Source organism: Echinops telfairi, unplaced genomic scaffold, assembly GCF_000313985.2.
Source record: "Echinops telfairi isolate 266 unplaced genomic scaffold, ASM31398v2 ScPeMD7_7424;HRSCAF=8462, whole genome shotgun sequence".
NCBI lineage: Eukaryota > Metazoa > Chordata > Mammalia > Afrosoricida > Tenrecidae > Echinops > Echinops telfairi.
This window is the reverse complement of record NW_022111324.1, coordinates 11,536,253-11,552,345: the sequence shown is the minus strand read 5'-3', so window position 1 is coordinate 11,552,345 and position 16,093 is coordinate 11,536,253. Positions and strand designations below refer to the sequence as shown.

At 41.4% G+C, this 16,093-nt stretch overlaps 1 protein-coding gene across 1 annotated transcript in view; it reads right to left on the bottom strand.

Moving 5' to 3' along the window:
- FMO2 (flavin containing dimethylaniline monoxygenase 2) overlaps positions 1 to 15,926 on the bottom strand; it is a 40,261-nt gene extending 24,335 nt beyond the window's left edge. Inside the window, exons 1-2 of the mRNA XM_004706736.2 lie at positions 15,853 to 15,926; positions 15,359 to 15,524 (exon numbers count right to left, since the gene is read on the bottom strand). Of these exons, the coding sequence (XP_004706793.1) occupies positions 15,359 to 15,490 (132 nt within the window). The 5' untranslated portion in view covers positions 15,491 to 15,524; positions 15,853 to 15,926. The remainder of the gene's footprint in view (positions 1 to 15,358; positions 15,525 to 15,852) is intronic.
- Positions 15,927 to 16,093: the final 167 nt, after the last annotated feature.

The window sequence follows — 16,093 nt, the reverse complement described above, 5'->3', positions numbered from 1 at the left end:
GTCCATGCACTTGAATTGGACTGGGCTGGGAAGCCTTCTTGATATAAAATTATTCTTGATATAAAGTTCTTTCTCATACATATGAGTGTCACTGGTTTTGTTTCTCTAGACAGCCCAGCCTAACATAGGTGGTGAGCTGTAGCACATACAGACATACAAAAGTCATGGTGTGTAATAGGGGCTGGTTGCTCCGCCTTTTAGTGCAACTCGCTAGGGCTACTACTGGCAGTTCTTTGGGCACACTGTAGGATATTTAGCATCCTAGTTCATGGTGACAGCGCCTCTTTCTAGCCCTTCTGGGGAGGCTAAATAATCTTTTGTCCTACCTCTTCGAGGACCAGTAAACCCTGTGTCACACTCAGAACATAAAAGAGAATTTCAAGTCAAAGAATACTTGTGGAGGCAGGGAGTTTTCACAACCTGGTGTGAATCTATCTGCTCTCAGTTTTGGGTTTTCCATCAAATAACTTCAAATGATAAAGATGAAACCTCTATATTCTAATTGGTTCTAAGCATAAGTGAGTGTGTGTTGGTAAAATTGGAGATAACACATGCTATGCTGAGTGCTATACCTGAAGGTGGGGGCACTGGTTGTTCCGTGGTAGAATTCTCACCTTCCATGCAAGAGATTTGGGTTCAATTCCCAGCCAATGCACCCATGACGTAGCTATAAGCTGTCACTAACTGGGTGCTTTTGTTTTGCTCTGATGCGGGACAAGTTTCAGTAGGGCAGATGAGGAAGTAAGGTCTGACAGGCTATTTCTGAAGACCAGTCAGTGACAACTTTCTGGATCTAAGTGATTTGATCCACAAATGATCGTGGGAATAGCGCGGGCCATTTCATTTGTTGTGCATGGGGTCACCGTGGTGGGGACTAACTTGACAGCAGCTAGCCACAACAATTAGTGTCCACTGCACAATGTCTCTCACATTAAATTGTTGAAAAAGCAACACATGATGATTCAGTATACTCGAAACCAACACAGTTTCCAAAAGGCTTGTATTAATAAAATTTAAATAATGCTTCCTGAGATCTTCACATGCAGAGATTAACCCATTATCTTGCAAATAGTACAAATCTTACTGTTTGGCCTTGGGTGGAGTATAAGGGAACAGAAAGCTTGTGGGCACTGAGCAGTTGCAAATTTTAGTTTTACTTAAACAGCACTACAGCCTCTTCCACAGAATGGTAAATGAAACAAATTACTCATTTACAATCCTGCCACTACAATAAATCAATTGCTCGTATTTGCTTTTCTTCTCATCATTATTCATACACATTCATTACTTTCAAGCTAGAATATTCAATTTTCTCCTTAGATTCCGCCCTCCCTAACCCAGTACTGAAAGAAGTGGCTTGGTCCGGAGCCGGAGCTTTAGAGTCAGACCTGAATCCGAATCCAACTCTTTCTGATTCTATAAGCCTGGAGGAGTCAGTGCTCCTGAGCTTCAGTCTTCTCATCTCTGAAATGGGTGCTCTATAAATAGAATCAATTATTCTTGAAGAAGCTATAGGTTCAGCAAAGTTGTTAGTTACTAACCACTAACATATGGTCCATTTTGGAGAATGATCTGTGTGCTGGACAAAAATGTACATTGTTCTCTGTAATACAGGCAGTCCCCTGGTAATGAACGTATGGCCAAGTAATACTTGCTCTTTCATGTTATGGAAATTCGCTCTTATTTGAAATGTTCTAACCAAGCGTACTGACAACAAATTCTTTAGCACGGTCACCTTCATTTGCTGCATGTGCAACTTTTAAATCATTGAAAAGGTGTCAGAGGCCTATCTTGCTGTAAAGTATGGCTAAATTAGAACTATATACACCTGTTTTGATTCATCTACCAATTCCACTTTAAAGACTTAAAGACACAGTTGGGAACAGATCTTGTTCATAAGCCAGGCCATCTTGTATAAGAAAGGCCTCTAAGAGAGCTGCAGTATAAGATAGATACCTCTCAGTACACAGGCAAGCACACTATCACATGTGGGGTTTCCAGCATTTTCTGGAAATGACACTTGATTTTTAAGTTTTTTAAAAAATGTAAGTTTGCAAAGTCTTGCTCCCATCCAGCCATGCTTCTTATCTGTATTACTGTCACTGTGTCCCAATGCCAGGCATTATCACCACCAATATGCATCAGCAAAGCTAAAATGTCTGTTCCCAGATCACGCCATTCAAAAGCAAAACAGAGAATTCTTCTAAATAGAGGGCTAAGGGTGTAAATAGCCACCTCCTTCATTTCATTCATTCATTTAGGCTTTTATTTATTTACCTATATAAAAGTAAATAAATACTTTTATTCATTTAATAAAATTATTTATTTTATAAATACTCCTGGCTACTCTACATCAGGAGTTTTAAATGCCTTTTCCATGCCATGAGTTAAATGCCTTTTTTGGTTTAATAATTTTATTGGGGGCTCATACAACTAAATGCCTTTTTTAACTTTTATAATCCAGAATCAAGTATCAAATAATAATTTTGTTAAAATCTCAATGGCTTTGGCAAAAGTTAATCAGGCTAGGCTGCTCCAACTTTCTAGGGAGTTAGACTTATGTTGTGCGTGTCTCAAAATCGCAAGTCAAAAGTAACAGAAAAAGAATTTACATTAGAATATGATTTGCATCTTTCTGTTTTGTGCCCCAGCATACCGTCTATTCTGGGGAGTGATCCACGTGTGCTGAGGGAAAAGATGCCCTGTTTCGATGCTAGCAGAGTGCTCTATATGTGCTTGTCTTTGGGGCCAATTGGCTTGTGGGTTTACTTGCTTTCAATGTCCTTAGTGATCCTTTTGGAGGCTCTGCGGTACTTAACAGTGGTGTGTTGAAGTTGGTTATTACTATTTACCTTTGCATAGTTTCATATATTTTGGTACATTGTTGTTAGGCATGATATGTTTAAAATGGTTATATCTTCTTGCTGGATTGACCCTTTTATTATTGCATTCTTTGTATGTTGCCATGGATTTTGATTTAAAGTCTTTTTTTTAAGACCAGACATCAGAATGGGTTACATGGGATATGTTTCTCCATTCTTTTATTGTCAGTTTGTGTTAGGAGAGGGGGTGAGGCAGCGCCACTCAGCCCTACAGGGTCCCCATGAATTAGAATTGACACAGGGCCGGACTTGGCATTTTCTCCTGAGAACCACTAGAGGGGACTCTTATCCTTAACGGTTTTTATTTGTTTATGTATTTTTCGGGTGGATGCAGGAGCTGTGGCTGCTTGGTATGTGGAACTGAACGCACAGGCAAGAGGGTGGGAGCAATTCAGCTGATCACAGATGACGATGGGCGCTGTGGAGCTTGAGCTGCCTGTGCTGAGGGTAATTGGCTCTCCATGTCTTTCCTCAGAGAGGCGCCTGCACAGTGTCCCCAGTGGGCTGCTTCCCGTGTGTGAGCCATCGCTCTTCCCCTCCTGCTGCGGCCCTTGCAGGTCCTCCTGGTCAGTCCATCTCAGGCCTCAGAGAGATACACTCTGGCTCCGAGTGCCATGGCGCCCTTTCATCACCTCCCAAGTTCATAATCCATGAACTCCCACAGCCTATTTGCTCTGCCTTAAGATATTGGGCTAGAGTTTCCTAATATTAGCTCCCTTTCTGAGTTCTCTGTTGGGGTGTTACCCAGTCCCATTAAAAAATGCGTAAGTGCTTGTGATGTTAGTCAGTCGGTTCTCATTGCTTCTGTGTCGTACCGACTGGTCCGCTCCCCAACTTCTGGACTCACTCTGACTCTCCAATACCTCAGCTTTCCTCCAGAGTTCCAAAATCTTCGTCTGTGCTTTTCAAAACTCCTTGTCTCTGGGGAAGCAAACGGGAGTGTCCACTCAATTTTTCTTACTCTGGCCCCGAGACAAGAATAGAAAGGGGTTTCTTTCTGTCTCTTACATAGGACGCAATGATCTGAATTGTGGATGAACACATTTTGGCCTTTTACATATTTTTCAAGTCTTATTTCAGATTGCAAAATACTGAGTGTCAAACCGATTTATAAATTATTTCTGGATGTTCTAGCATGATTGAACATAATGTCCTTGGCAAGACTAAGTGTCTGCCTTTCTTATCCAACACATTTTTTAAAAAATAGGAAGTATTTTATAAAGCAAAGAAACCACAATTGTTTTCAGGACCAGATGATTTATAAGTAGAATTAAACACGATAGCTCTGTAACTTGTTGCAGTAAACAAAGTTGTCAGAGGCAAGCTGATTGGGTTGGTATTTTAATTATAGCACTGTTAGCAGTTTCGTCTACTGAGATAAGTTATGTAATCCAGTTTCCTCACCTATCAAGCAGGATTCGATAAATGAATGTCTGACAGTTATTGTGAAGTTTTAACAAGATTAGCCAAAGTGCTCAGCGCTGAGTCCTCACAAGAGCTCAATAAATGTTGCCTCTTTTGCTATTATTATAGGGTTGTTCTAAAGTCCTGAAACCTTATGATTTCTATTGATGTGCACATGTCCATCTCTAGCCGACATATCCAACATGTCGGCCTGAAATGTTCTGATTTTCCTCTCCACAGGTAGTGAGTACTAGAGAGAGATGTGAGCTAGGAAGCTGCCACAAAGCACTATTTAGATTTAGAAATCCCAGGGACCTAGTGGCTTTGAACACTTAGCCGATCCATGAGAATCACTTGTTCAGCTTTTCAAACATGTTATGTTTGCTTGATGGAACCAACTTATAACCCCCCAGTGGATCCGCTTATTTGTCTTTTCACTGTGAAGCATTGTTATCTTGGCCTCCCTAAGTCCACATTTTATTCTCATGGGTGACTACCACGAGCCTGTGAGCAATAGGACTAAATTGCATGTCTTTACAAAGATTTTGTCAGGCTATCTTTTTGCTCTTTAGATGAACCTTCTGGGAGTCCGCTTCACTTGAAACTATTTTCAATTCCTTGTAAAATCAGAGGTAAAATTGGGCTTTACAAATACATATGAACTGGTTGGGTCAGAAGAACCTGAAGGAGTTTCAAAAAATACATAGTAAGCATTCTGGGTAAGGACTCAAACTCAATGCCATCGAGTCAATTCTGACTCATAGTGACCCTATAGGACAGAGAAGAACTGCCCGGTGGATTTCCATGGCTGGAACTCTTTACGGAAGTGGAAATTCTCATCTTTCTCCTATTGTGCTGCTGGTGGTTTTGAACTGCTGATATTGTGTTACCCACTATGCTACTAGGGCTCGCAGCTGATTCTGATCCATAGGAACTTTTGGAATCACTATTAGAGTGTCCTTGCATTCTGCCATCTCTTCTTCGGGCTGGTGCCCGTGTAGGTATTTGCTCTTGATCACTGAGAAACCCAAAGACCCAAACTCACTATCATTGAGTTGATTCCAACTCACAGTAACCCTCTAGGCTTAGGATGAGAGTGGAACTGCTCCTCTGGAGTTTTGAGTCTCTGTAGCTTCACAGGAGCAGAGAGGCTCACCTTGTCCCTCGGAGAGGCGGGTGGGTCATACTTGCTGGCCCTGTGATTAGCAGTCTGAGTAACGCACCATGCCAGCAGAGCTCCTTGATCACAGAATCAACAATAAACCCCTTCACCGTCACCAAGTTAATGCGGATTCATAATGGTGCCCTGTAGATTTCTGGGACCATAACTGTTTATGGAAGTAGAAAGCCCGGTCTTTTTCCTTCAGAGCTGATGGTGGTTTCGAACTGCTGACCAAGCACATCACAGCCCAGCATGTAACCATTACACAACCAGGGGTCACTGAAAGAGTCCCGATATTGGACATTCTGGCTCAGATATTGCCCTCTTTCTTTATTGCTTTTAAGATCAAGTATACTCTCATAGGCTTGGGACACAGGTTCCTTATGGTTGACCCTGACTAGTCTCTGGAGAGACTCACTCTCGTGCCCTGAAACCTCACCATCATCGCGGCCCTTCTAGTGTTTACAGTATTGGCAGCATTCATCCAGCAGCACAGCAGCACACAAACAATTGTATGACGGTTAGTTAGCCCTTTCCCACCTACGTCCTTTATTCCAGCCACATCGTGTGATTGGGAGCATGGTTTTGGCTTAAGCACTATTTGCACCATCTAGAACACAATTTCTTTATATTTCCATGCGGTGTCACACCCTGTAGGAAGCCTGAACTATTTATTCTCTGCTGGCTGAAGTTGTATGCTTCCATAACAAATACGCAGTGTACCAGAATTGTATTCGAATAGGAATTCTCTTTAGGACTGCTACCACTGAACAGTGAAGACCTGACAGTAGCGATTGCAGGGCTGTACTCTCAGCCCTGGGCGTAACCCTTGGTACATTAAATATACTTGTTAAATGAATGAAGGAAAGATTCGTGTGAACCAGAATTATTGTTATAGCACTGAAACACTATACTGAACATTCATATCATGGGAGTTTTGCTGGTATTATGCTATGATCTTTGTTCTCTTATACTCAGGCAAAGATAACATCTTTAAAAATATTATGGAAAATTAACCATCGTTTATCTTAGACTCTTAGTCAGGAGACTTAAAGGACTAAGGTATTTTGTATTCGATTGCCTGGAGAGCTACAAAGATCTCACATGTTAAATGTGGTTCAGTTACATGTCTGCTGCTGCTGTTAGGTGCCATCAAGTTGGTTGTGACTCAGTGACCGTGTGGACCGCAGGAGGAAGCACCTCCCATTGCTGCTCCATCCTCACAGTGGCTCTGATGTTGGAAGCCATCGTTGCAGCCACTGTGTCCATCCATCTCCTCAAGGGCCTTCCTCCTTTCACAGCCCCTCCACTTTACCAAGCATGGTGTCCTTCTCCAGGGACTTGTCGCTCCTAATCCTGATGCTGAATTCTTCTTCATATAGTCCAGCTTCTCTGATTATGCGCTCAGCATACAGATTGAACAAGTGTGGTGAAAGGATACAACCTAGACACACACCTTTCTTGATTTCAAACCATACTGTTAAATGTTTAGTGGGGTGCAAAAATCTACGTTAGATTGAATTATACTGTGATGAAGTCTTTGGATAAATTTATCCGAGGAGAAAAATGAACTCCTGAGAGTAAAACAAGGGTAAATCTATGTCTTGTATGGTAAGGAAATACCTGTTTGTTCTAAACTCATTCACTGACTTGAAGGTGAGTCTGACTCATTGTGACCCTATAAGACAGGGTTGAACTGCCCCTGTGGATTTCTGAGATTGTAACTCTACAGGAGGAGAAAGCCTCATCTGTCTCCCATGGAATGTTTGGCTGGTGGTTTTGAACTGCTGACCTTGCAGTTAGCAGCTCATGGGGTAACCAGTGTGCCACCAAATCTCTTCAAGTCCTGAATAATGTAGCTAAAGTCTGTCTGGACAGAGTGTACTGTTAACAAGCCCACACTTACTGAAACAGAAGAAAGGTCATGCATGTTTAGATCAGTGTGGAAATGGTATTGTTTAGAAAGTCTCACTTATCATATCTCAGGCCTCTACTTCACATTTTTATTTTCTTATATTTTAATCAGTAATTTTGATGGAGACAAATACAAAATAATGATCAAATTTCTGTGAACCCAAAGCTTGGAGGTATAGCAAACATGACGGATGATTTAGGGGCTATGTATCAAATCAACTATACAATGTTTAATTCGCATACATGTAAGATTCCTGCAACTAGGCTTAAAATTAACTTTCAAAAATGTAGGATGGTAGTGATTTGGATCATTAAGACTAAAATAAAAAAAAAGAGTGTGAGGGGTATTAATTGATCCTCAAATTTGGTAGGAATCATTAAGATGCTGTGAGAGGAAATTTAATGGTGAGCTCAACTATATTTAATCTCCATATGGTGACTGGTTTTAAGACCAATGACCACCATATTGAGATTATTTGTGTATCAATGATTATGAGCAATCCATTTACCTTTGGCTTTCTCATGGTTAAATTGAGATTAATTATAACTCATCCAGAGGAATATTATCAGTATAAAATGAGAAAATGCATATAAAAAGAAGAGGAGAATTACATATAAAATAATTAAACAAAAGAGCGATGTATGTTGTTCACTTCCCTGAGAACACAAGGTAACAAGAACAATAGATGAGGCTGATCAGGATAATGGCTGAAGGAGATAATTCTTTACTTTCTCCATACCTTGGCCCGACCGCCACCAATTGCTATTGAGCCAATTCAGACTCCCAGCTACACTTACAAGACAGAGGACAACTGCTCCTTAGGGTTTCTGGGACTGCAAATCTTACAGGAACAGGCAGCCTTATTTTTCTCCCATGGAGCAACTGGTGGGTTTGAACCACTGATCTTGTGTCTAGAAGCTCAGGGCTATATCCCACAGCAACACCAGGCTTTTTGGTATCTTAGTAAGGCTATTGAATGTGAGGACTCAGGAATCTTCCCTTCATTGCTCTATTTCCACCACTGTGTTCTTCTCAGAAAGTTATTTAACCTAAACCTTAGTTTCCTCGTCATATGGAAATGGCAATAATCATAAAAAACCTACTTCTTGGGGGTGTTTTGAATTAAAAAAGAAAAAAGAGATGATGCATATGAAGTGCTTCCCATCATTGGAATAAGTGCTGGAAATAAGTTAATTGTCTTAGTCCCTTGTTCCAAAGTTACCACTAGGGGGTGGTAGAAAACCTTTGGGAAGAATTCATTAGCTTCTGAAATGGGCATGGAACAAAGACTCAAATTTTTTAAAAAAACTTTCAGTACTAAATGTATTAAATTATCTCCGAAGCATCGTGTTTGAAGAAGGAAATGGAATACTGGCCCAATTACCACGTGATTCTAGATGGTAAAGGAATAAGATACACAAAGTTTCTTTAGGGTTTGAATGGGAGCTCCTCGCAGCTCCTCTTCCTCTTAGCAGTCTAGTTTCCTGGCAATCAGGACTCTACATGAGCTCATGTAAAAGTCTGCTTATTCTGTAGATTTTGCTCAAAGATTCTCTGTCTCCTTTGGGTAGAGAGAAGAGAGGAAAGGATAGCAGGATTCCATCTCCCATGCTTTGGGCATGTGGTCAGGAGAGAACAGGCCCTGGAGGAAGACATCATGTTTGGTAAAGTCGAGGGGCAGAGAAAAAGAGGAAGCCCCTGAATGAGATGGATGGACACAGTGGCTGCAGCAATGGGCTCAAACATAAGAAAAGATATGAGAATGGTGCAGGACGGGGTGGTGTTTCGTTCTGTTGAATGTACGATCACTCCATGGCACCTAACACCAAAACAATTGTTGTCTCAGTAGTTAAGTGTTTGGCTGCTTTCCGAAAGGTTAGTGGTTTGAACTCACCCAGCAGTTCCACAGAAGAAAACCTGGTGATCTACTCCTATAAAGAGGAGAGCCAAACAAACCCTATCAGACAGTTCTACTCTTTCACATGTAATTGTTATCAGTTGGCTTGATTAACAGCACCCAATAACATTGGAATATGGTTTTGAGAACTGTGAAGTATGACATTGTTATAAGTACCAGGGAGTTATATTCTAGCCCTCTGATATATAATAAACCACAAAGCAAAACCTAACCAGTTGCTGGTGGGGCTGATTCGGACTCATGGCGGCCCCATGTGTTGGAAAGCTGAACTACACCCCGTAGGGTTTTCCGGGCTCTGGCCTTTCAGAAGCAGTTCATAAGTACTTCATTCCAAGGGACCTCGGGGTGGGTTTGAACATTGTAGCTAGTAGTCAAGTACTTCTTTTTGCCACACAGGGACTTATTACCTAATAAGAATTAATTCAGATTTCAACCTAATTCCCCCCTCCTCCCCCAAAATCCATAGGAAATAATCTCTTTATTCTGAAATTTTAGACACTGGGAATATGATAGCAGGATAAATATTTTGAAGCAGGAGTTACCTTGTTGGAATAAAGCAAACGATAAGAAGAAAAACTGCTGAAAAAAAAACCACCTCTCTCATTTTCTACTGTCACATTAATGGCAATTAAATAAGGGACAGTAACCTCTTAAGCATTAAATCTCAAAAAGATAATTTAAAAAATGACAGACTTGTTACTAAATAGAAGTGTGCTATGATTTCTACATGGCTTCTATAGGTTACTTTTTAAATTTTAACCGGGGATCAAAAAAGGTCTCACTTGGAATCTACCCTTGAACTCAGAGCGGACAAAAACCACACCTTTGGTAAAGACAGGAGTGACTACCAACCACACCACTCTCCATAAAAGCTTTCAGAATTCTAATGCCTAGTTGCTATTGAGAAATAAAGGTAGGCACTCCTTACTGCAAAGTCACCCCAGTCAACTTCTCCATCATTAACTATGTTTGGATAGTTGGATAAATACCTCTGTGCAGTGTTTGATAAAGTTCTCGCCTCATAGGAATTGCTTGAGACTCTGGTTAAGAACTAGATTCCTCTCTTTGGAAGATTTTTGATTCTTTAGGTGTAAAGTGATGCCCAGGGATCAGTATCTTTTAGAAAACCTGTAAGTTAGACTGAGGACAATATACATTTGAGAAACCTGATTTTTAAAGATTTTTTTTTGATACCTGGTTCAATTTGCATTGGCAAAGCACATCTGTTAGCTGGCCCTTGCCACCCCAAACTAGGTCAGCTCGAAGGGAGTCCTTTGGATGATTTCTCTGCTATGAAAGTCTGTTTCTCATGCATCTATATCTCTTGTTCCTGTTTGGAGTTGTCTTCCCCATTTTAGTACTTCAGTACTACTTCAGTATGCCTGGTCCATAAACCTAAAGCCATTGCTATTGAGTTATGAGTGTCAGCTTTCGGTTACTCTTTGGAGGAAGAATACAGATTTGGGGTCTGGTTAGAAGGAGGAGCTTAGTCATGCAGGCATCATAGATTTATGGGCTTGCATGGCCCTTCTTCTAGGTGTGATGGTGGCTGGGGAACTCAACCTCCCTCTGTGTCTGTTTGCTCATCTATACAATACAAATAGGCAGCCTGCACCAATTGCCTTCCTTACTCTTCTACATAGTTATATGATATGATTACACCTTACTGTAATTATGCCTATTAAGTAATCGATAAAATTAAGATGTGGAGATGTAAATGACTTGCCCAAGATCTTACTGAGAAGAGGTGGTGAACTCCTACGTATGCATTTAATTTTAAGAAGGGTTAAATTATAAAGCCTTACATCTATCTATATATCCTTCTAGAAATTCTGATGGACAGCCAACATGATAAATATTTGGGTTTGCAGAATGGATCTTTTAAATCAATAGTTCCTAGCAGCTGTAAGTGTCACCAGTGAAGCTAAGCCAACAAGCATGGACTCACGCAGTGAAGCTAAGAAAACAAGGAAACATGCATGAAGAATAAGTCTGTAGCACTCTGAAGTTGCATTAAGTTCAATGATGGAAGTAGAGATGGTGTCTTGAAAAGATCTCTGTCACATCTGTAACTTTGTAAAATGTTTTCTTTTCTACCTTTTTTTTTTAGTTTTTAAAATGGCTTTATTGGAATCTCATTCACATATACAATCTAATTGTTCAATAATATTAAAAAGAGTTGTATAGTCACCACCACAATGAATTTCAGAACATTTTCTTTTTGTTCTCATTGTTAGCTCCCACTCCCCCCGATCTTTCCTTCCATGTTCCTAGGTAATTATTAATCCATTTAATCTATAGATTTACCTATCCTGTATTCTATACACAGAAAATTATACAAATCACAAACAAAATACCAGCAACAATTACAAAACAAAACATAAAAATCTCAATATAAAGGAAATAGAAAACATTAAAAACCCAAACAACTTTAAAATAGGTCAAAAGGAAGATAAAACGATATAAAGTATTACATTTTAACCTAACCACATCTACCATAATCAACTTTCCAATGCTCTCTGTCTGATAGCATGGCTAGTCACATCCCTGTAACATGTTAAGAGGGGATTCACCAGATGATAATCCAGGTGGGGACCCTATAAATGGATTTTGGGATTCTACTGTCATCCACAGCCTTCTGCAAATCAAAGGTTCAGAATTTAGGCTCTGATACCATCTCCTTCTTTGGATTTGGGTTTTATTATTTATAACCCTTGGATCACACAGGCTGATGTGCTTCTTTCATGTGGACTTTGTTGACACTTTACTTAGATGGTTGCTTGTTTAAAGCAAACCTGTAAGATCCCAGACGATTTTCTTTCTGATAACAGGGCACCATCTGATTTCTCTTTTTTTTCCCTAACAGTTCTTTTCCCCCAACAGTTTTATTGGCACATAATTTACATATCATACAATTGAGTATGATAAATCATTCAATCTTATCAACAGGAATTGTACAATCACCACCACATCTATCTTAGAGTATCCCCCCTCTCGCATGGTTAATTCACCATATGAGTTGTGCAATCACAATCAGTTCAAGTGCCTTCCCCCCTTCCACCCACATTATCCACTCCCGAAATCCCCTTTCCCTCACTATTGCCCACCCCCATCCCTGCATTCCCTATAATACCATTGTATCAGTTATTATCATTATATATCCATTCCTCCTGTGCTTTATCACTGGGAAACCCAACAGAAAACAATAAAAACCAGATTGCACCAAGGCAGTTAGGATAAGATCATATTAATATAGAGATGAAAATAGAAACAATATGTGAGAGTGAGAAGACTCCCACCAACACTCAAAAAGTCTGCGCCCAGAACGATTTCAGATCAGGTCTTTAGGGAGGTCAACTGGCCAAGTGCCATGTGTGATTCAGCATAATCAAGATCACAATCATCTCTGAGAGTTAGGCTGTTTGGGACTCTTGCCCATGGCTAGAGAGGATCTGTCAGCAGCTGATTTGACTAGATACTCTGCAAATGGCTTTGGGGCTCCCATCATCCTCAACAGCCTCCCACAAATTGCGTGTTCATAATTCTAGCCCTGATACTTTTATCTTCACTATATTCGAATTTTGTAATTGTCATCTTTGGCTCATACAAGCTGGCGTGCTTCTTCTGTGTGGACTTAAGTTGACTCCTCACTTAGATGGCTGCTTGTTTGAATACAACTCTTTAAGACCCCAGACACTATGCCACTTTCTTCACCACACTTTGCTGTAGCATCCTTATCTTTAGGGATCATTTCATGAAGGTGAGTATTGAGTACATGATGTAAGAACTAATTATTCTTAAGAACTAATTGGTCTAGGATTTAGTGGGAGCCCCACACCCACTCCTGGATCTATTTTTTTCCCCTTTGAATTTACTATAACACGGGAGTTAATACTTTTGTCATATCATTCCATAGTTCAATAATGTCAAACATAATTGTACAATTGCTTCCATAATCAGTCTCCAAACATACTTTTCCTTCCTGGGCTTTTTGATGTCATCTCCTTCTTATCTCCCCACCTCTCTATCTCACTCCTCCCCGGTAAACAAACCCTTATTATGTTTTCCTCTAGAGCAGCTGTTCCCAAGCTGTGGGGTGGGTCGCGACCCCTTTGGGGTTTGAGCCACCCTTTCACAGAGGTCGCCTGATTCTTAGCAGTAGCAACATTACAGTTATGAAGTAGCAACGAAAATAGTTCTATGGTTGGGGGTCACCACAACATGAGGAACTGTATTAAAGGGTCATGGCATATGGAAGGTTGAGAACCACTGCTCTAGAGGCTCAACATCCTGGGCTTCATTTACTGAGAAAGAGCGAAATAAAGGACACAGCTTCAAGAGGGTGACCCCAATGACGCGCCCCTCTGAGACATACTGTAATATACACTAGTACAGCAAAATATAACAGAATGGCCGTCTCAGGATTGTCGGAATAATACATCTCTTAATATGGCATGCAGGGCATTGGTGTAGCGACATCTTGTTTGTCCACCAACTAACAGTACATCGCTTTGGATACAGCTGTTTTCCGCTTCCTCTGACGCCTTGTGTTTTCTGGCCCAAGTCCTCGGGTTATAAGTGGGTCTGAGGTAAAGTCCAGTTCACCCAGTGGGGTTCCCGTGTGGGGTCTCACCTATGCAGCATCTGGAGTATGCTATGTGCACCAGCAATGCAGGAGTCAGTGTCTCAGTGTTCTATGGTACCCGACCTGGGTTCCCGGGAGACCCCCAGATGCCCTAGGTCATTTCTGCCCACCCACTACTTGCCACTAAAGACCCTCCCCACTGAATGTTCCCAAGAACATCCTCAGTCTCTCCTCCCCCCATCTGGAGGTCAGCCCTCTCTCCCCTCCCCTCAACAGACATGCACCTATGTTCCCCCCAAACTTGACGATTCCCTCTCCCTACTTCCGTGTGGCTGTCCCTTCCATCAGTAAGCTTCCTCCCTCTGACAGGGCTGTCTCCCTCTCTGCAGGCCCTCATTCCAGATCCACGTGGCTTCCACTCAGCTGACAGTATCCCCACCTTTCCATGACCATTTGATCCCAGCTGTCATGAGATGCCCTCTGGTCAAGTGACCTACATTATACTCACCTGGAGCGAATGGTGATGGTTCTTTGGCACTGGTCTGCCTCATTACCAGGCTGTCGCTCCCTGACTGGAAGACTGGGTGGCCTGCAAGCTTGAGCTTGTGCCTATTCTGCTGTTCCTTCCTACCGCACTGGGCTCATGCAGTCTTTGCCCTCTTGTGCTTGATTAACTTCACTCAGCATAATGCCTTCCAGATTCCTCCATGCGTTTGAGGTGTTTCATAGTTTCAACCCTGCTTTTTTAGGGATGCGTAGTATTCCACTATATGTATATAGTACCAGAGTATTTTTTATCTACTCTTCTATTGATAGGTATTTAGGCTATTTCCAACTTGTTTCTATTGTGAACTGTGCTGATGAACATGGAGGAGCAAATGTCTGCTCGTGATCTGTTTCTTACTTCTTTGGGGTGTATGCCCAGGAAAGGTATTGTGGGGTTATATGGTAGTTCAATTTCCCTCTGTTTTACGTACTGCCATATCACCTTCCAGAGTGGCTTCACAAGCCGACCAGCAGTGGTTATGAGTTCCTATCTCACCACACGCTCTCCAACATGTGTTGTTCTTAGTTTTTTAACCTGGGCTACAGTAATGGGTGGTAGGTGGTATCTCATGGTTGCTTTGACTTTCATTTCCCAGATGGCTGATAACCAGGAGCATTTTCTCATGTGTTTATTAGCCATTCAAGTGTCATCCCTAAAATGGTTTCTAATGTAAGTGTATTTCCTCGAGAATAACAAAAGTACTGACTAAAAGACAATTGCTGGGTCCAAGAGAAGACATCCTTCACAAGCCTGGGTTGTGCACCAGGGTGGGGATAGTATTTGATCTGGCAAGACATGCCAGCCCATGAGTCAGTCCCCAGATAGCTTCATGAATTAAATAGCATCAAAGCTGCTCAAGAAATCCCTCAATAAGATCAGTCAGTAGCTATGAGTCACCCCAAAGCACAGCACAACCTGTTTAAGAAGTAAGCAATTCTCACTTACTTTGAACCGCCAAAGTCCTCCGATGTCTTCAGTCCCCTCAAAGCAGGTGGGCTCCAGTCCCTCATCCACACAGCACTTGAGGGAGATCAGGCCACTGACGCCAGCTCCAATCACAGCCACCTTCTTTACCATGGTCTTTTGTCACGAATTGACCGATCTATCAGTGCTGCAAATGTGGACAAAGTGTAAGAGAGCCCTTAGGGCCTGATCACCTAGATGGTTTTAAACCCTGTAACAATTGTCACTTAATACGCTGCACTAGCTGAATAAAATGCGTCACTAGTCAAATCCCAGTCTTCTCTTCTTCACCTTGAGAGGTCTTTCCTGGACTATGCAGCAAGCTTTGTTTACAACCTCTCAGACCAGCATTTAAAAGTAAACCATTGAACAAAAACAAAGATTCATTAACATTACACTAGGGATGCAGCCAAGTCTCCAGTAATATTCTTTCCAGTGCTGAGCTTTTCCTTTTCTGCTTCTTGCCCCATTCTTACCTTTGTTTGTTGCCTTTTGGCACGCTGACCCCTCACCAGTTTGACCAGTTTGCTCAGCGGGTTGTGCGCTGTGGGGCAGTCAGAGCATTTTAAAATTAAAGTTTTATTTTTTATTTTCATGTTTTCTTTCTTTTTAAAAAAAATCATTTCATTGGGGGCTCATACAACTCTTATCACAATCCATACATACATCAATTGTGTAAAGCACATTTGTACATTTGTTGCCCTCATCATTCTCAAA